The sequence below is a fragment of the Phoca vitulina genome, unplaced genomic scaffold (assembly GCF_004348235.1).
Source record: "Phoca vitulina isolate PV1807 unplaced genomic scaffold, GSC_HSeal_1.0 scaffold11, whole genome shotgun sequence".
NCBI lineage: Eukaryota > Metazoa > Chordata > Mammalia > Carnivora > Phocidae > Phoca > Phoca vitulina.
Window position 1 is genome coordinate 25,867,640 of NW_022589714.1, and position 21,652 is coordinate 25,889,291.

A 21,652-nucleotide genomic window follows, 5' to 3' on the forward strand; every position below is an offset into this window, starting at 1 on the left:
AATGTATCCATTCACTGGGCAGCTATCTGTCCACGCAAAATGTTTTCCTATGGAAGAAATGAGAAGTAATATTTGGACTAGCAAAGGTATGGACTCTGAAAGAGTCTACTATGATTATTATCTATTATTTTGCATTATCCATTATTTTACAAAAGTCTTACATGTCCTACTTTCCCCTTTCCAGAGTAGCTAAAAGTTAAAACTCCCTCTTGGTGTGTATGTATCATTTATGACCCACAATAACTGCAGTTGCTTCCTCATGGTCTCTCTCACTACTTTTTTCTTCCTGTCTCTTACCTTCATCAAGTACAATTAAAATTGAAATCCAGTGAGAAATGTAGTTATGCCACTAGATAGTGTTTGGAGCTAGTGGTCTCCATACAGCACTTTGGGAAACACAAGCAGGCTTTTTCAGGGAAAAATTATTGATTGTGACAAAGGGAGAGAGAAGCTGCTGTTAATGTCCTCAGTTTCTCTTCATCCCTCTAAATGGGAATGCTGCTTATTATATCGTATTCTCATGACTGCCATTTCTTGATCACCCAGGGAATCAATGTAACAATTCTCAGGAATTTGCTACATATCAGTGAGGGTTCTCAATTAGGTTATATCACTTCTATTAAGCTAAGGATATGAAAGAAGAGATAAACATCCAGCCACTAGTCAATGGCCTTTGTCTCAGGGATGGGAAGAAAAACATATTGCCATGCATTTTTCCTACATAATTTGTGTATGAACATTCTGGGCAATGAAGATTGGGCTCAGTAATCTTTTTTTTTTTATTATGTTATGTTAATCACGATACATTACATCATTAGCTTTTGATGTAGTGTTCCATGATTCATTGTTTGCTTATAACACCCAGTGCTCCATGCAGTACGTGCCCTCTTTAATACCCATCACCAGGCTAACCCATCCCCCCAACCCCTCCACTCTAGAACCCTCAGTTTGTTTCTCAGAGTCCATAGTCTCTCATGGTTTGTCTCCCCCTCCAATTTCCCCACCTTCATTCTTCCCTTCCTGCTATCTTCTTCTTTTTTTTTTTTTTAACATATATTGTATTATTTGTTTCAGAGGTACAGGTCTGTGATTTAATAGTCTTACACAATTCACAGTGCTCACCATAGCACATACCCTCCCTAATGTCTATCACCCACCCACCCCATCCCTCCCACCCCCCACCACACCAGCAACCCTCAGTTTGTTTCCTGAGATTAAGAATTCCTCATATCAGTGAGGTCATATGATACATGTCTTTCTCTGACTGACTTATTTCGCTCAGCGTAATACCCTCCAGTTCCATCCACGTCGTTGCAAATGGCAAGATTTCATTCCTTTTGATGCCTGCATAATATTCCATTGTGTATATATACCACATCTTCTTTATCCATTCATCCGTTGATTGACATCTTGGCTCTTTCCATAGCTTGGCTATTGTGGACATTGCTGCTATAAACATCAGAGTGCATGTACCTCTTCAGATCACTACATTTGTATCTTTGGGGTAAATACCCAGTAGTGCAATTGCTGGATCATATGGTAGCTCTATTTTCAACTTTTTGAGGAACCTCCATACTGTTTTCCAGAGTGGCTGTATCAGCTTGCATTCCCACCAACAGTGTAGGAGGGTTCCCCTTTCTTCACATCCCCGCCAACATCTGTCATTTCCTGACTTGTTAATTTTAGCCATTCTGACTGGTGTGAGGTGGTATCTCATTGAGGTTTTGATTTGGATTTCCCTGATACCGAGCGATGTTGAGCACTTTTTCATGTGTCTGTTGGCCACTTGGATGTCTTCTAGATAAGTGATACCATAAGACAAAACAACATTAGAATAATTGGGATCCCAGAAGAAAGAGAAACAGAGGGGCAGAAGGTATATTGGAGCAAATTATAGCAGAGAACTTCCCTAATTTGGGGAAGGAAACAGGCATCAAAATCCAGGAGGCACAGAGAAGCCCCCTCAAAATCAATAAAAATAGGTCAACACCCCGACATCTAATAGTAAAACTCGCAAGTCTCAGAGACAAAGAGAAAATCCTGAAAGCAGCTCGGGAGAAGAGATCTGTAACCTACAATGGTAGAAACATTAGATTGGCAACAGACCTATTCACAGAGACCTGGCAGGCCAGAAAGGACTGGCATGATATATTCAGAGCACTAAATGAGAAAAATATGCAACCAAGAATATTAGATCCAGCTAGGCTGTCATTGAAAATAGAAGGAGAGATAAAAAGCTTCCAGGACAAACAAAAACTAAAGGAATTTGCAAACAGGAAACCAGCCCTACAAGAAATATTGAAAGGGCTCAGTAATCTTTTTCTTTTATTTTTTCCAACTACTTTACCCTAAAATTGAATTAATGCATTATCAGTTGCCTCCCATCTTTTTCTTTTATTTTTTTTCCAACTACTTTACACTAAAATTGAATTAATGCATTATCAGTTGCCTCCCAGAAAGATAAAGAGGGCCAAACTTCTCTCTGTCTCTCTTTTTTGCCTCTAATACATAGACTTGTATTTTCTTTTTTGCTTCTCTTTCCTTACTGTCAGGGAAATCTGAAGTGTTTAATATAATGAGACCTATGAGATTTCCCTGAGGGATAATGACAACCACAAAATTTTAGGCTTTTGTATCTTTTCTTTCAACCTAACCCTTTGGTATCTATGGCCCACCCTCTCAGTCCTTATACAATTATACAGTTTTGGTATTTGATATTAAGCCATTTTCTCGCCACACTTTTTAAGTATATAAAGTATAAGTATATAAGTAAGTAAAGTATAAGTATATAAGCTCTCATAAATTATCAAAATGAATATATTAATATAAGTAGTTAATATTTATTCTGAGGACATCTCAGAAGCAACTGGAATGGTCGAAGGAGCAGGAAGTGGTCAACTGTGTTAAACGGTGCTAATGTAAAATGAGGACCACGTCTTGACCACTAGATTTGAAATGTCAAGGTACTGACAAGATCTGTGTCATTGGAGACAACAGCCTGATTGGACTGTCTTCAAAAACCTATATATGGAAAGAGAGGCAGTGAAAAGAGTGAACAGTTAGTTGCCTCTTTTCAAGAAATTTTGCCCGAAAGGGGCAGAGAAAGGGATAGTCATTAGAAGGAGATGTGGGGGTGAGGGAGGACTTTTTTGTTATGAGAGATATATGAAATGCGTGGATGCTAATGAGAATGGTGCCTTAAAGGAGAAAACTGTTGGTTAAAGACAGAGTGATGAGAATTGTAGTGAGGGAACACTTGGCGTAACTTGGTAAGAAATGGAGGAGGGACACCTTCTTGTCAGTTATTGAAATGGGGAAGCATCTAGCAAAATATTAAATAAAAATAAATCGCTTATCTATTTGAGAAGGGCATGGACATGCTATGGAAGGGCTAGCGGGGAGTGTAAATATAATTTCAGTGTTTGGAAGTGAAGATGAAATGGATGCATATTTCTTAAGGTAACCAAGTTAAAAGCCATACACAATTGACCAGATTGTCATCTTATATAGCACTTTTTCTTGGAAATAGATCTTTATAACTTCCCTCTTGACAACTTTTGAAGTATTATACTTGTGTTTTAAGGGAAATTTGATTTATAAAATTGGAGGTTAGAGATAAAGAAGTTCTGAGGTGGCATGAGAAAATCATAGCACTCCTTGTCAATAACCTGTATTTTTCTTCCTGAATATTTTTTTTAGGATTGGGTTTGATGCCTAGAGGTTCTCGGGATATTACCTTAGCACACATTTTGCTTTCAAATTCCATATGAGTTTCTGGGTTGATTCCTCCTGATTACAGTAGCATTGATTGCTGTCTAAATCTGTTGCAGTGTCCCTGAATACTATGACTACGGTCATGGAGTAAGTGAGGATGCCTATGACAGCTACGGTAAGACCTTTTCTTTACTAAATCTATGAAATCAGAACATCCATCAGTCACTGACAACTCAGAAATTACTTCTAGCTTTCTACCTCCGGGTTTTACAGAAGTCCAGACTAAATTGATTTATGTAATTCAAGGGTGAGCTCTGATGTACAAGAGCCAGTGCCAGAAACCTGGACAGATCAATTTTGATCAAAATTTCAAAAGCATTAATCACAATCATAGATCATGTTCAACAGCAACAGTGAGCATTTTGAACACTGTCTTACATGTTCCACGGTGTCCATTGTCTGACTCATTGATTTGACAACAATGCTGTCTTTCCTGCTGTAACAAAGATCATTAGAGTAATACACAGTTAAAATATTTTAAAATGTTTAAGGGCCGAAATTGTGGCTTTCAAGTTATTTTCTTATAGCTCTTAGAAGTGCCATATAATGCTTGGCATAAGAATTAATAGTCAAATAGCATGTCAGTCTATAAAATTAATTTCAAAAATACACTGTTTAATTACAATACTACTTAAAATTACTTGTAATTCAATTCAGTAAGATTTATTGAGTATCCGTGACATATCCATACAGTATATCACTTTTGAAAGGTAGTTTCTCATTCCTTAAAATACATATGCAGTGTCACCGGCTGGCCACCTTGAAAAATAACATTTATTTAAATGTTTTCGGTCCCCAATTCTTATTGAAATAATACCAAAGGCACTCCGTTTCTCTTTATGGGGAGCAGTAAAGAGATCATGAATGGTGCCTCTGTGTTCGGGGCTCCACATTATGCAGGTGCAGTGCTTTATAAGGATGAAGGGAAGGTCCAGACCTCAGGAGGAAAGGAGGAAGTGCACGCTCACTGAAACTAGTTACCTAATCAACTCACTTCTCCAGGTGGAATATCATGAGGAGTAGAAATAGGAGTAGAAAATAAAAATAGTAGAAGAATAAACCGCCCCCACAGTGATTGCCATCCATAAGCTACTTACTTACGTATATCTTCTCATTTATTTTTTATGATAAATTGAACTATTAAGTGTTTTTATCTCCATTTTATAATGAGGAAACTAAACAACAGAGGTTAAGTCAATATGAGAGTACAACTGTGGAACGCAGCTTCTGTTTTTATAGTCTCATCAGTGGTTGGAATGCTATCACTTGGGGCTACCTCACATGAGGCACCTACCTATTATGGCTCTGGACTAAGCAATTTATCACGAGGATTAGAGATTATGGAAATAATCCTCATTAAACATTCTGTGTATATCTACATAATCGAATCCCCACTAGAATCATAGAGGGTACACACTCATATTGTCATCTGCACTTTACAAATAAGGAACTGAGGCTCAGAGCTGTCAGTAACTTGCCTGAGTTAAACAATTCGCAAATGACAGAGCAAGAATGAATTCAAGCGCGTCTGATTTTGTTGTTGGGAGTCGGGGCAGAGTTCAGTGGACCTAGAGAGAAAGAACAGGATCTAGTACTTTAAACCTGAGTTTATTTTAAAGGAAGGGTGTTGAACTTAGTGAGATTTCTCTAAATCCTGCCAGCTACTCTCCCACTAATCTAAGGGGATGAAGGTTTTCTAGAGTATTTTACAGGAAAAAATAAAAAATTAACCCAAGATGAGCACTAGGCTCACTCTCTCTCAGACTCCAGCTTCTCCACCACCAATCAAATGAACATAATCTCCCTGCTGTGAGAGAAGGGATATTCTCTAAAATAACTGAAATATGTTTTCAGAAATTATTTCACAGAAAAAATAAGTGATGGACAAGTTCACACACGTCTGGCTCAGTTGCTGCAGCATTCTCTTAGTTCAACAGCGCAATAAGTAAATCTGCATTGTTCCAAGCATATTCTTAATCAAATAGGAATCAAGGGGCACCTGGGTGGCTCCGTTGGTTAAGCGTCTGCCTTCAGCTCGGGTCATGATCTCAGGGTCCTGGGATCGAGTCCCACATAGGGTTCCCTGCTCAGTGGGGAGCCTGCTTCTCCCTCTGCCCTTCCCCCTGTTCATGCTTTCTCTCTCTCTCTCTCAAATAAATAATACAATTTTTAAAAAAGAACAAATAGGAATCAAGCCACATTCCTTGTATGATTACTTAGGATGATAGGTAAATAAGACACAACACGGGCCTTTAATTCATTCAATTGTGTGCATATAGATATTTACAGGCTGTAGGAATATGATGGTGTACATGATAGACATTTTCCCTCCCCGGTTCCTGTCTATTGTTGAGAAACCTATGGCTACATATAAAAAACTGTGCCAGCTTATAAACCATGTGATACAAGAGAAGGTCAGAGAACATTACTCGTGTAACATTTATTTAATGGCTAACATGTGCAAGCCATTGTTCTCAATCCTGGAGATACTGTGGTGAACAATCTCTTGAAACTCACATTACTATTTATAAATCACTTTTTAAAACTGGGATTTTCATTTGCAAAATACAGTCATTGCTTTTTACACTTGGCACAACAATTTGAGGAAAATCACCCCTATGAGCTTTACTTTATGGAATTACATGTACTAAAATTAATGGATGATATCTGACTGTGTAGCTGGTAATAAGAGATGAGTTTTCTAATTATTTTTTAAAATGTTATTACCATGTAAGGTAATAGGGAAAAGTGTGCGAATATAAACTATGGCTTTTCAGATCTTATAACGGACATCCAGGGACCATGGTCAGGAGAGCGGGGTCCACCTCTCTGACCTATGGGTCTTACATGATTCTTTCTTGGTTCTTTGATTCTTCTGCTGCAACAAAGTCTACAGACAAACAACCGCTTTTATTTTAAAAGCTACGCCTGCCCATCAGCACTAGATTTCATTCTGGGTCAAATTACAATTTATCAATAAGCACTTCTCAGCACCCAGAAGCAGTTGACACATTATTTTTAATAAAGTAATGAGGAAAATGTCTGGACAGAGTAAAAAAGATATTACATAGGAATTTTTACATGATAACTTTTTTTAACCTATTTTATTAACTGAAATGTCAGCCAAATTGGCCATATTCTTAGCGTGGAAAGATTAGATACATATATGTGGCTAAAAATAGACTGGTCTTTAGGGCCATGATCTTTTCTTTGGCCACTAGGATCTGTTGCCATTTTCTGACATTATTGAGCAAGCATTAATTCAAGAATATGCTTCACATTCAAGGTGTTTTTATTCTTTGTTTGAAAATGTTGATATGTCAACACTTTATGCATTCTAATTTAGGAAGCCCTTCTTGATTTTCCTGTCAGAAGGGTAATTGTTCAGGACAGAATTTATTAAGTCATTTTATTGGGGTCAGAAGTGATATTCCAGGGGCCGAAGCAAAGAAATCTAACTAATGTGTTGCAACCTTTTTTCATGGTGTAGATCTCACAGAAAATGGTATGTGTGCAGCACAGTGGGTTGAGGGAGAAGCTGCTCACAAGCCAGGATTCCAGCAGCCCAGGGTCCATCCCACCACCCCTTAACCCTCTTGGCTCACTGTGACCCATCTGTGGTACACATTTGGCCACAGAATAGGGATCAGGGACTCTGAACAAAGGCAACTATGTTTTAAATGATGCATATGTGAAATTGATTTTATTTTTTAGAATTTTTTTTTGCCACAGTGTTTAGAAATCTAAGCAGATAACGTAGGCCTGATTCACCTAAAAAATATAACTTATTTTTTCTTATTCTAAAAATAATACACATCCACTATAGAAAATTAGTTTTGAAAAAGAAGGAAATTTAAATCATCCTGAATCATGCTACTATATGTATTCATTCTTTACTTTTTGTTATATATTTTGCCAATTTTTTAATCCATCGTGATACACATTTTATTTAAAAAGAGAACGCAATGTAAACTGCTTTATAAAAATTCCTTTAAGATTTTCCTATCATTAAGTAAATGTTTTCTTTTTCAGCTCTTAATCATTACAATTATACCTTGACAAAATGCAGAATTTAATATATTTTCACATGTGCTATCAGAATTAACCACTAATATGATCAGTTGAAAAGGGATACTCCTTTTGTATAACCAGGAAATAAAGAAAATACTTGTGGTCAATCCACATAGTAATGAGATTTAAATTTTGAGAATTCTCATACTCCCATATCTTCTACAGACAATAGAAAAAGGGCCAAGTCAAAAGCTGAGAAATAGTAAGTGCTCAGCATCATCATCTTGAAATTTAATTAACAAATTAAAATGCATTGTATACACTCAGATTTTGGTATCAGGTTATCATGTAGAGGGAGCTCGAAGTACAGGCTTCGTACTGATAGGTTGCTCATCCTATCATATGCAAATGAGCAGATGATGAAATTTAAATATGCACGTGGAGCAGTTATTTGAGGACCTACTCATCTCAAATACAGATTGATTTTTTTCATTAATTTTGCATACCTCACAGAGTAACTAGTATATTAACAAGCATCCATTTATAGCTTACCTTTAATGAACTGTGTACAATCTTTTAAATCAATAACATTTAAACCTTTCATCTCCACTTACTCGTTCAATTCCATTCTAAATTAGTAATTCCTCTCTGTTACATTTTGGTTGTATCCTGGGTAGAGATATAAATCTCAATGGAATGACTGTATTTTTTATAAAACAAATAGCCCCAATTCTCAGTTTCCTGGCAACAACCCAGATTTGGACAGTAAGTGAAGAGGCTCACAATCGGTTGCCTCTCCTGCTCAGGTTGCTGGAAAGAATTGTGGGGCTAACAGGTATTAGGAAAGGAAGAAGGAATGCTCTTCAGGATAATTAGGTCCTGCATTCAAAAGACTCATGGATGGAATCCCTCTCTTAGGATTCCTTTAGAAATGGTTTGAAATAAACCACCAGAAGTAAAAATCCAGTCATTCAGTGTGATGCCTCACTCTGAATCATCATACATTGTGTTTTGTGTATCACTAGATTAAAATTGTATTTGTCTCTTTCAGGCCCATAATTCATGTTGAAGTGACAGATATGTTGACCTCAAAGAAAATCATGCATCCTTTTGGATGTCATCACAATTTGATTATTCAAGATATTTGCATACAATTTAATATTAAAGATTAAACTATTCTTTCTTGAAGTAGTATAAATATAAAATTTTAAACATTAAATCCTTTAAATAAATGCTAGTATTAAAATACAACATAAGTATATTATTTATTATATTAATATTTAATGTATTAATATTTATTAAACATTTCATTGATCTTTAATTATTATTAAGATTTAAATTTTAAGTTTCTGATAACTTGAATTTATTTTTAGAACATGAATATTGGACTTATAGGAATCCAAATCAGTTTCTTCATTTTAAAAATATTTCCTAATTTATCAGAGTCATTATAATTGTTTTGGGTAAGTCTGAATAGCTCATAATTCAATAAGGGTGCATTTTAAATACAGTGCATAGATCAGCTTGGCTAAGCAATGTTTCACATAGGAAACACCCTCTAAATTCTCTCTGAGACTGACAGCTAAGAACGGATGGCAATATTCTCTTCTCAGAGAAAAGAACTGTTTATTAAAATGTATTTAATGTACGAACTGAAGAGCTAATTATGCATCCATTCTTTAGTGGCATTTAAAATGACAGCTGTGTGGAAGCAAGGAGGATAATATTAATACACTGTCTTGAAATGAATGAAAGCAAAAAGAATTTTGTGCCATATTCTAGGGCATTTGAGTGCCTCACTTCAAGACGATTGCAGAACACAAAGCTCATTTTGTGTTCAGAGGCAAGAATGATTATTATCCCAGTATGAAAATAAGCCCTGCATTGATTAATCTGTGAAAACAGCAAAAGAAAATGAAGCTAGCTGGCAATCACGCCATCCATGTGATTCAAGAACAAAGTCTGTCCATTTTTAATAGTAAGTAGAAATATATATTTGAGGAAATTGATTTTATAAATGAAGATAAATTTCTTAACATGGGCAAGAATTTACCATACATTTTAAAAACTCATGTATCTTAGGACGTTTTATTTTTCCTAGGATTTATTAATATTGAAGTTGTTACATGATAGGCTACTGAGAAAAATATCACTGTGATTTATTCTACTGAGCTTTTAACATAGATTTTTAAACTTTATTTTTAAAGTTTTTTGTCCTTTATTATATAAAGGACTATATAAAATTATTAGACTTTATTAGTCCTTTATTTTAAAGGACTAATGAAATGGCACTTCTAAAGTATTTTAAAATTCACTTTTTTAAAAAAGATTTTATTTATTTATTTGAGAGGGAGAGAGCACGAGTGGAAGGGAGAGGCAGAGGGAGAAGCAGGCTCCCTGCTGAGGAGGGAGCCCGATGCAGGACTCCCAGGACCCAGAGATCATGACCTGAGCTGAAGGCAGATGCTTAACCAACTGAGACACCCAGGCGCCCCTAAAATTCACTTGTAAAATTAAGACATAGCTAACTTTCTGGTCTTTACTATTTCAGAAGTTGCAATGAGATGGATATGTAATTCAACTAATCTGGATAATAAATGTAGATTATGTTGCCTAGACAGACAATCAAAAAGATTAGTGCATTCATTACTACTCTATCACTTCCACTGTAATAGATATATTACAGTTTCCATTCAGTTTTAGGCAAAACTGGAACCTGCTTTTCAATATTTCAGATCAGAGATTCTTAACCTTAATTACACATTTTAGAATCACCTGGTGAATCCTGAAAACATACTAATATCCAGTTACCACTCAAGATCAGCTCCATTGGGCGCCTGGGTGGCTCAGTTGGTTAAGCGCCTACTGCCTTCGGCTCAGGTCATGATCCTGGAGTCCCTGGATCGAGTCCCGCATCGGGCTCCCTGCTCGGCAGGGAGTCTGCTTCTCCCTCTGACCCTCCCCCCTCTCGTGTGCTTTCTCTCTCATTCTCTCTCTGTCAAATAAATAAATAAAATCTTAAAAAAAAAAAAAAAAGAAAGTGTTTCATTCTTTAAAAAAAAAAAAAAGATCAGCTCCATCACAATCCTTGGAGATGAGAACTGGGGGCATCAGTTGAATAGCTTTCTGGGTGGTTCTTTTGGAAGCTAGAGTTGAGAATAAGTTTTAGATACATACATGGGAGCGTGATGAAAAGCAGCCTATGATTTTAATATGAATGATCAAAACAGCGCCAGGCACTTTCATTCTTTAAAGGCACCATACGAGTTATGCACAGGCTACCTTTTAGAACACTGGGTACTTTATAAGCAAATATTGTGTTCTAGGACCTGGCATTTTAAATTCACTTAAAAAAATACATTTAAATAATGGAAAATAGAATTTGTCCCTTTTTTGAACAATTGTGTGCTTAACATTTAAATCTCAAACTTGACTTTGTCTAAAATTCACCCGACAAAGAGTTCACAAAAAATTACAGCTCTCATGCACCTAACAGCTCTCTTGTTGAGACAATAAAACAAGCCATAGGAAAGTTCTTTTATCACTTTCTTTTCTGCTGAGTTAATGGTACAATCATTTTAACTGATGGGGCGGGAAGAGTTGAGTGATTTATTGTCAGAATCTTGAGGTGAACAAATCATGTACAAAAAAAGTAAATTCAATATGATAATGATTTACATTTAGAATATACAAAAATGAGCTATTTTTAAAACCAAAGTACAGAATATAAAATATAAAGCTGGGAAAACATTTTCTTGGCCACCTGGAAATAGACTAGCTAAGAAAAAATATAACCTGGAGGCATACCACCTTAGGGGGTCTTTATAAAATTTCCACAGTCTGGGGAGATTTTTATTTTTATTAATAGAGGGTATGAATTTGTAAAAGACTAAGATACACTGTCCTGAAATAAATGTGCAACACATATTTATCAAATATGTCATAATTTATTGAATGATTCAATGACTGATATATACAGATTGCTGAAAAAGTATGCCAGTTGAAAATGTAATTATGATTACTGATGACTAATATTGGTGTCTTTTTTGTAAATTACCTAACCAAATGGGGACATTGTCAAACCTTTAGCTCTGCTGGTAACAAGACAGGCCGGGGAGGGGGAGGATGGATCTAGAACACTTAGGTCCGTCTCCCTGGAGCCTGGCAACTGTGCAGGAAGGTTCCAGGAGACATCCCCTCGTGATCAGGGGAGTGCAGCAGCAGGTGACAGATGGATACCCCTGGAGGTTGTTGGCATTTGGAAATTCTAGCAGGGATAGGTCCAGTCATGGGCAAAGAGCTAAATTCAGGCTGCTGAGAAGACTGGGAGAGCAAACCGACTCGGGTGGGTGCCCAGAGTTAGCCCAAATGTTACAAGTGAGGGGCACAACTCTCCACAAAACTGCCCTCACTTCACACTCCAGTCACAAGTTTGGGAGACTCTAGGCCACCCTTTCTTCTGACCAGCTGGTTACAAATTTGGAGTTCCCACTACCCCCTCTGGTTTGATAATTTGCCAGAATGACTCACATAACTAAGGAAAGGGCTCTAACTTAACAATTAATTATTAGAGCAAAAGGAAAGAAGGCAGCACCAGGCAGAGAGAGAAATAGATACATAGAGCAAGGTCTGGGAGAGCCCCAAACATAAAGCTCTCAAAATCTTCAGGGTGGCACTATCCTCCTGGCATACTGATGTGTAACAACACACAAGGTGTTGCCAAGCTCATGCAAACCTCAGTGCCCAGAGATTTATTATAGCTCCATTATGCAGCATGAATGACTGAATATCTCCAGACTCCTTTCTTTCTTCTCCAGATTGGGCTGGTGTCACGTGGTTAACGCCCAAACCCTCTAATCTCCTGGTTGGCATGACCAGCCCCCATCCCGAGTCATCTTATTGGCATGAACTACCAGGTGTGGTCAGAGGAACCCACCATGAATAACAAGACTTTCCCATTACTCCAGGAAATTCCAGATTTTAGAGGTTACCGCTCAGTAACTGGGGACAAAGGGTAGCCCAAATTTTTATTACACAAGAGAGTGAGATGAGAGCACCAACCTGGGAAAGCAGGCAGACACATGTTGAGGCAAAAAGCACAGAGTCAGAGCTGGCCAAACAGCCAGGTTAACACTTTGCTGAGCTTAAAACCTAATTTTCTGTAACTCCCATAACTTGGTGTTGGTCTAAGAATACACTCTGGGCTCATTTCTGTTCTCAAGTATAGAAATGACAAGTGTGTGTGTGTGTGTGTGTGTGTGTGTGTGTGTGTGAGATGGGGGGGGGGGAGTAAGGCAAATAGCTACAAATTCAGTCTGTTTGTCTATGAAGCTACATCACCAAGCCTACCTCCTTCACTGAGTTGAAGGCATCATTGGAATTCTTGGAGAAGAGAATTATAAAATACCATTTTATATCATCATTCTTATTCTTCCACTAGTTCTCATAAAGTCCTTATGTATAAAAAAAGTCTGTGGCTGAATTCTGCAGGCTTTTGATTGACTCCAGATTTTATTTGACAATTGTAGAATTATTTTTTAAATTCAAGTCAGAAAAGCTTCTGTATTGTGTCCAATTATCTATCATTCATCATTTTTTTTTCTGTACCTTCCATTTTGGAAATCCTTTCTCTAACTGGATTCTTTATCTCGTTTTTACTTAGATAAGATCTTAACTCCAAAGTTAAAAAGATAGAAACCTACTTATTTTAAAATATCGAGAACCACTGGCCTTTATTATTCTATAGCTGCAAGATATTACACAGTAGAGTCAAGAATAAAATATAAGCTTAAATTTTAGTTACGTGTATAATTTGTCAGTTATTAATAGATGATAACTAGAAATGAAATGGTACAGAGTCATTATTAAATATGATAATGTGTAAAGTGTATAAGATAGGGGCTAAAACAGAGTAGACAATATAAAAATTGTACCACCAGCAAGGGACGGGGTAATACACCAATCATAGCATATTTGAATTACAATGATTCTTCCTCACATTCCCAATCATAGTGGCTGCATCTGGGAACATAGAAACTAGTAAAATTCACTTGTTGCAAGCTAAACTACAATTGAATGCAATTCTTGGCGCAGCCTCAAGTTTGTTGGGCATTTTTTTTTTTATCTTCCTGGAGCTCACAATCAGAAATAGCAGTAATTCCAATAACTTAAGCTTAGCCACAGAAGATAAAATTGTGAAATCATGTAATGATTTGGAAATTAGGTATATGCATGAAGTAAATTTGGAGATACTAAACAAGGGTATGTATAAGAATGGAGAAAGGTTAAGAAAAATGGCCCTAGAATTTCCATACCTAGACTAAAAAAAAGAAACTGGAAGATGATTTAATTCTCAGGTTATAAAACCCAGCCATGGCCATAGACCCATATTTCACTGAGGTGAATTAAAGTTACTAGAGACATGTCAAGTACCAACTAGCTGAGCCACAGATGTATTTCAGAATTTTACCTTCAAAAGTGTCTACAGTTTTCCTCATTGTAGATGACTCATATATTTATCAAACTGTCTTCCTGAACTTACCCATGCATATTTTCAATCTGGACTACATTTTAAACATTCATATTTGTTGCTTATGTCAACAAATGGACTTTGGAGTCAGGTGTTATCTATCTGTTTCATGGTCCAGGCAGCCAATGGGAAATACCTATTTCGAAAGCCTCTTAGGGACCTCACCTAAGAAGCTCTTCAAAGACTAAAATGAATCTCATTGCTTTTGAGGAAAATGTTGGTATTCAGGACAAGTTCCCCAGGAGCCAAGAGAAGCTCTTAAGAAGTCCCAAAAGAGGGCGCCTGGGTGGCTCAGTCGTTAAGCGTCTGCCTTCGGCTCAGGTCATGATCCCGGGGTCCCGGGATCGAGTCCCACATCGGGCTCCCTGCTCGGCGGGAAGCCTGCTTCTCCCTCTCCCACTCCCCCTGCTTGTGTTCCTGCTCTCGCTATCTCTCTCTCTGTCAAATAAATAAAATCTTAAAAAAAAAAAAAAAAAAGTCCCAAAAGACTAAGCCCATCTCTGGTTTGTGGGATAACTACCAGAAATCATCATTATCATTCTTAAGATGAATCAAAATAAGTAATCAAAAAAACTAATCCATAAACATTTGCTAGTTAAGGAAAATGTAAGCTTTTTCTCAATATATTAAGCAAAATGAAATCATTCATTTGCCAAAATATAACAGGTATCTAAAGTTTGGATCTTTTGTACTTGAAACCTTTAAGTGGTTCGTTCTACTGATTTCTTCTGCTAACTGGTCCATTTCCAAGCAAAAACAAGATGACCTTCCTTTTGAGAAAAAGACTAAAATCTTAACTATACCAACACTCCTCCTATTTCAAGACCCAAGAAATTTTTTTCAAGAATATTGTAGAATACTTGTGCTTCAGGTGATCACCAAAGTCATCAATTCTAAAATGAAGGCAGGGGTCAGATCCTGTTAGGCTCTGAGTGGAATTTCTTGCTAAGGAATTTGGACTTGAGCTTGAGTATGCTACAAGAGCAACTGAACAGACCTAATCAATTGTACTTTCTCTGGCTAGAAGGTGGAGTAGAGTAGGAGTGTATACACACACACACACACACATATTAGGGAATATATACATGTATATATACATATACATGTATATACACACAGATATATGTATTTTATAATATATATATAACATATGTATTACAGCATATAAATATATGATATACAATCGTGGAAAGTCACAAAAGATAACTAGAGAGCTGGGTACTCTGGGCAAAGATGAGAATGGCTTGCCATGGAATAGGGTTGGGAATGGATGGAAAGAAATGCATGAGTTAAATACAGATTAAGGAAGAAAAGGCAAAGTTTGATGACTGGTTAGATTGACTAGGCCAAGGGTTTTTGATGAGTAACAGGCAAGCTGTAGGTAGTAGCTTCAGTCTCTGCAACACGAACCTTGGGAAGAGCATTAAGTAGTATGGAGAAAAAGATGAGTTTAGTTTTGGAAAAAGTTGACTATGAAACACCTGAGGAGATGCCCCACGGGCAGTTAGATATGCATGTCAGAAGCTCAGAATGGTCTCTGACAATTTAAATTTGTCATCAGCATGTAGCTTGCCACTTGCCAAAGAAGTCTTTCAGTAAGAAAGAGGAAGAACCAGAACTCAAATGCAGGCCTAGCTACAAGACCCCTGGGAGTCCTATTCCCAGTGAAGAGATCCGAGGGAAGGCTGTGGCTTCTTTTATGGGTACAAAATGAAGATGTAAAATATTTAAATAGAATTAATGTATTCAATAAATAATTACCAAGTGTCTGCCATGTGCATCATAAAATTCTAGAGTTGAGAATAACAGCCCTCTGTTATTCTCTAGATGGATTATTCCAAGTGTTACTTTTTTCTAACAGGGAATATCTAATTAAAAATTTGAAACAGTGATAAAAGCTAAAAATGCTTCCCAGAAACTGAATTTCCTGAGTGCGTAACTGTGGTGAACTCAAGGTTAACTCTTCTTGGAACAGAATTCACTATGTTCATCTGTGAAAACAGATGCTGGTCATCCATATTTCCCCTTCAATACTACAATATTTTACCCTCTGTATCTTAAAACAATAAACTGCAGTTACTCATAGTGGCAATACAAACTGTGTAGATAAAATTGTTGAACCATTAGGTTCCAATGTTCCATTAATATTTAAAAATGCTCAGAACAGACAATCTTGCTTTCTACCTTAGATGAATGCACACTTAGATTTGCACCTTAACAAATTCAGTTCAAGCAGCCCACACTCTTGTTAACAAAATTAAAGCTACATTCTCTCATTTAGCTAATTAATTGTTGTTGGAATCACCAGTTATTATATAATTCAAGGGAATTAGAATAAATGAAGTCATATTTTCCAGGCAAGAAAAGGAAAAAGAGAGTGGGAGTCAGGATCTTCTTTCAGATGAAAGGAGTGATGGAAAATGGTAAGACAATTACAGATAAAAATTCTGGGTCTTCTGGGGCACCTGGGTGGCTCAGTTGGTTGAGCATCAACTCTTGATTTCAGCTCAGGTCATGATCTCAGTCTGTGAGATAGAGCCCTGCGTAGGGCTCCGTGCTCAGTGAGGAGTCTGCTTGAGATTCTCTCTCTCTGCCCCTCCTCACCTTCTAAAAAAAATAAATAAATCTTTTAAAAAAATTCTGGGTCTTCCAAACAAACTTTCTGAGCCAAAATTTTCTCATCTTTAAAAGGTAGACAACATTGGCACCTATCTTGCAGGAAAATTGTATTTGCTAATAATACACATAAAATGCCTAGCACTGTGTTTGACCCTTGGAGGATGTGATGAGAGTGAGTATCTTAACTTTTTAAAATAGGATAGGTATTTAAAAATTAAATAAAGAAAACAGATATTGTCATAGTGAGTTACAACAACAGAACATCTAACCTAACATATTCTCTTTGGGAATAAATAGCAATAACAGAACATCTAAGTATCAAAATGTGCTTTTAAATAGATTGATATTCCTTAGAGAGAAACCAGAAGTTTAACTGAGACCAACAGAGAGCCTGAGAGCCAGGTGAATTCTAATCAACCTTGTAAATGCTCTTATATGAGACACTAGTGACTTGTAATAATAGAGATTAACTTAGGTTTCCTACCCTAGTTGTGGTGTCTGCATATTGGTTTACAGTATACCAAAAATAAATAGCATGAGTGCTCCCTTTTTGTTGTGGTGAGTTAAAAAACAATTTTTTTAGATTCTTTTTCAGACCTCAGATATATAAACAACTAGCTATGGAGGTCTAGCAAACTGTGAACATAAGAGCTGCGCCCTCAATAATCTCCGTGACATCCTATATCCTTTCTAAACTGATTCCTAAAATTAATGTACTCTGAAGGTGGCATTTTAAACCTACATCTGGGAAGATAAACACTAAAAGTTTACTTTGCAGGTACTTAAATAATGCTGATGTGTCCCAAATTGGTACCTTGTCCTATGTTTCAAATTCCCCACCAAGAACCTCAATGTTTATAGTATCTCTGGAAGAATCAGAGAACACAGTTTTGCAACTTTAAATATCATCCAGATTTTTCTTTCCCACTCTGAATGCTCCCCAAAGTACCTGGTCCCAGGGCAGGAGGGAGAGCACATTGAAAAATGCACACCACTTAATAGATTTGATTCTCCTGAAAGCGGAGTATTTGAGATGCAGAAGCTTTTGAAGTCACTAGAGTAACATCGAATACACAAGAAGAGTTACCTGGGTAATTTACATGCCTTTATCAAAGTAAGATGTTCCGCTATGATGCTTATTGGCATGTAAAGGAGATACACTTTATGGAATTCTGTAAAACTTGACTGAACTGGGGAAAAAAATCAATCTAAGTAAAAAAAAAAAAAACAGAGGCGGAGTCCTTTTTTAAAAGAAATATTAATATATTCCAAATACACGAAACACTATAACCTAAGTGCAAACAATGTATTCCTGAATAAGAATTCTATTGTACTTATTTCACAGAATTGATTTCAAGATTCCTTTTAGGGATGTGAGGGCGATCTGGCTGCGACATCTGTCACCCCATTGATCGCCAGGGTTGATTCGGCTGATCTGGCTGGCTAGGCGGGTGTCCCCTTCCTCCCTCACCGCTCCATGTGCGTCCCTCCCGAAGCTGTGCGCTCGGTCGAAGAGGACGACCTTCCCCGATAGAGGAGGACCGTTCTTCGGTCAAGGGTATACGAGTAGCTGCGCTCCCCTGCTAGAACCTCCAAACAAGCTCTCAAGATTCCTTTTAGTTAGTAACATCATCTACTTACATGTAGCTTACAAATATTTATGGTGTTCTTCCTATGTGTCTGCCACTAAAGGACTCTCCTCTCATAGATCTTAGGATTCAGTTTAAGAAACAAGACTGGATGATACAAAATAATTAACATAAGAAAGTCTTCAAAGAAAGTGAGTTCTCCGGGCACCTGGGTGGCTCAGTCGGTTAAGCAGCGGCCTTTGGCTCAGGTCATGATCCCAGAATCCTGGGATTCAGCCCCCTCATTGGGCTCCCTGCTCAGCGGAGAGCCTGCTTCTCTTTCTCCCACTCCCCCTGCTTGTGTTCCCTCTCTCGCTGTCTCTCTCTCTGTCAAATAAATAAATAAAATCTTTAAAAAATAAAAAAGAAAGTGCGTTCTCTTAAATAGGTTAAACAGTACCTGAATTTTTAGTTACAGTGTGTATTTGCTCAGAAAATTACTTCCTTGAGATGATTAGATGTTAGAGCTCAATCGAAGTTCAGTTGAGTGATAGAAATTAGTAGTCCCCTCCTCTAGGCTTTCCCCAGCATTTTCTTCAAATATCAATTATAAATGTGTTGTAATCCATGAAATTTCATAGTGGTTTTTTTCCTGTGATCTCTAAAAATTCCTGAAAGTATCCTTATACTCAGGGCTTAGTACAATGGCTAACATATGGGAGATCTTTAGTAAGACAAAAAATTATTTAATGAATGCTTTATTTCCCTCCTTATATCATATACTGTATGGTACATTAAAATCCGAATTGGGAAGCCTAGAAATGGTGGAAATTTGATCAAGTCACTGAAGCTGTTTCTCATATCTTCATTTCCTATTTCCAGATCCCCAATTCTGTAAACCATTTCAGTAATTCAACTTGGCAGATAGTTATTTTGCATATTCTCTGAGGAGTAATTTGTTATCTAATTTGCTATTTCACATCCACAGTCTAGTTGGTGCTTCTCATATGACAATGATCCTGATACTGAGAGAACCTTACATCCTTTATTAGTTTCCAAAAGGACAAAAAAAGATTACTTCTAAATTTCATTGTCTGTAATGATTTTTAAAATAACATCCTAGACCACAGCGTGGGAATAGAAACCACTGTCAGGGACTCCAAAATTTGTATGAATCCCTAAAATATTTTATTTTATTTTATTTATTTTATTTTTTAGAGAAAGCAAGGTGGGGGGTGCAGGAGAGGGAGAGAGAGAATCAAGCAGGCTCCACACACAGTGCGGAGCTGATGCAGGGCTCAATCTCACAACACAGAGATCATGACCTGAGCCAAAATCAAGAGTCAGACGCTTAACTGACTGAGCCACCCAGATGCCTCTCCCTAAAATATTTTAAATCCATCTCATCTGCTGAATAGTAGAGCTCAAAGAAGACAGGCAATTTCTTAGTCTATTCTTGGGGCTTTATACTTCAAATTTTAGAGAATTCCCATCATAAGGACCTTATAGTGATTTGTCTCTACCTATGCTTGGGTCTTTTCCATGTGCAAGGTTCTATGATGGACTTACATTAGACTTACATTAGAATTTCTTTGGATTTCTAAGAATCACTTCTATCTCTGATACTATATGGTGGAGAAATCCAATGATAGGCAGTGAGGGGACTGGCTGCCATATAAGGCTCAATGACCCTGTCCGATGATGAAGGAAAAACATCCATTGAGTCAGTATTCTCCAGTATAGATTCAGAGAAGATAACTTCACTGAAAGAAGCTGGCTTGTATTATCATGTGGTAATTGTAAACGTGTGACTACGTATAAACATTCTGATATTAGGAAAAATATAGACCAAGGAAATTTGGCACAAATAGAAATAATATCTCTCCTGATCTCAATTCACTATTATTATTGAGAACATGAATTAAGTGAAATAAATCCTTGACTCCTCTGTTAACTGTAAGGAATCTTAGAAAAATCTACAACTTTCACGTGGGTAGGAATTAATTTTGTCTGCCTTTCTGGTTACAGTTTTCATAGACTAACAGTATTTCCCATTCCTAGCCTTCAGCAAGGAAGAAAGAACACAGTATGAATTTACATACAGAGAATTATAAGAGCACATTTTTGTGCAATGAAACATGCTTTTACACTTTTTTGTAATTGGAGTCCACTATGATTGTTTTATGAAATCCAGTCATGAAATACTTTTGTTATTTAGCTAACTAACCTCTTGAATTTTAACTCTAAAACATATATTTCTAGTTATAAAGCTTTTAAAATTAATGTCAAGTGTCTTCAGCTCGAATATTACTGTTTTTAAGGTTGTCCTTGGAAGCTCTTTCTGCCTCATAGTTCCTCAATTTATTCGCTCATCCTTTCGTTCGTGTAATCTTTCACTGTGTTCAACTGCTACTAGGCATTGAATTTTTTCCAGGCACTGAGAATACAGCAGAGAATAGCGACCCTCCCCATTTTAGTGTTAGCCAAAAGTTAGGAAATGAAAGGTATTAGCCAATAAATTAGCTGCCCTAGAACTTTAGATAAAGCCAAGTAAACCTAAATCAGTGGGTTCTTAGTAAACACTTAATGTGCTCCGGGGCAAGTCCCCAAGATTATGCCAGTTTAAAAGTTCCGACAAAGCTGGGGTAGCTGTGGCACCCGCTGCTGTCCCTCTGTTCAGGTTGTTTCACTATTTTGCAGAAACCACCAAGCTTCTGAGAAAGGATCCAAGACTTCCATTCCCTGGGAAAACTTGAAACTTCTATTATCCCAGTTTCTAAATCCCATAGACTACAACCCGGGGATCTCTAATACTCTAGAACAGAATAAAGCAAAAAGTATTACATTCCTTTTGTTAAAAACATGAATAAAACAGGGTAGATTTTACCACCAGAAGACAAGGACATTGACATATTCTTGATTATTCATAGTCAAAGTGTAAAACTCGTATTACATAAGGCTGAGAAGGCACTTGCTAGTTTTGCAAGCAAAATCCGTTTTCCCTTCTAGCACATAAAAAAAGTTTTATTTAATTCCAATCAAGTAAATACAAAGAATTATTTTCCATAATGTCTCTGCTGAGAAATTCTGGCAGCTTAGGGATAAAGTCCTGTCTTTAAGAGATCACATCAGAAGGACCAACATCCACAAT

General features: G+C 37.0%; 1 protein-coding gene across 15 annotated transcripts in view; it reads left to right on the forward strand.

Annotated features, from left to right (window-relative positions):
- The window catches only part of KHDRBS2 (KH RNA binding domain containing, signal transduction associated 2), a 581,162-nt gene that overhangs the window by 526,579 nt on the left and 32,931 nt on the right, over positions 1 to 21,652 (forward strand). For 13 of the 15 annotated variants that reach the window (XR_004300183.1, XR_004300185.1, XR_004300184.1 and 10 more), the window contains exon 8: positions 3,831 to 3,889. Coding sequence is in view for 7 of the 15 variants with exons in the window: in XM_032409568.1 (XP_032265459.1) it covers positions 3,831 to 3,889 (59 nt within the window). In the remaining 8 variants the exon portion in view is untranslated. Of the gene's footprint in view, positions 1 to 3,830; positions 3,890 to 16,671; positions 16,826 to 21,652 lie in introns of those variants that run through there. The other 2 variants (XM_032409564.1, XM_032409571.1) reach the window with 1 other exon arrangement.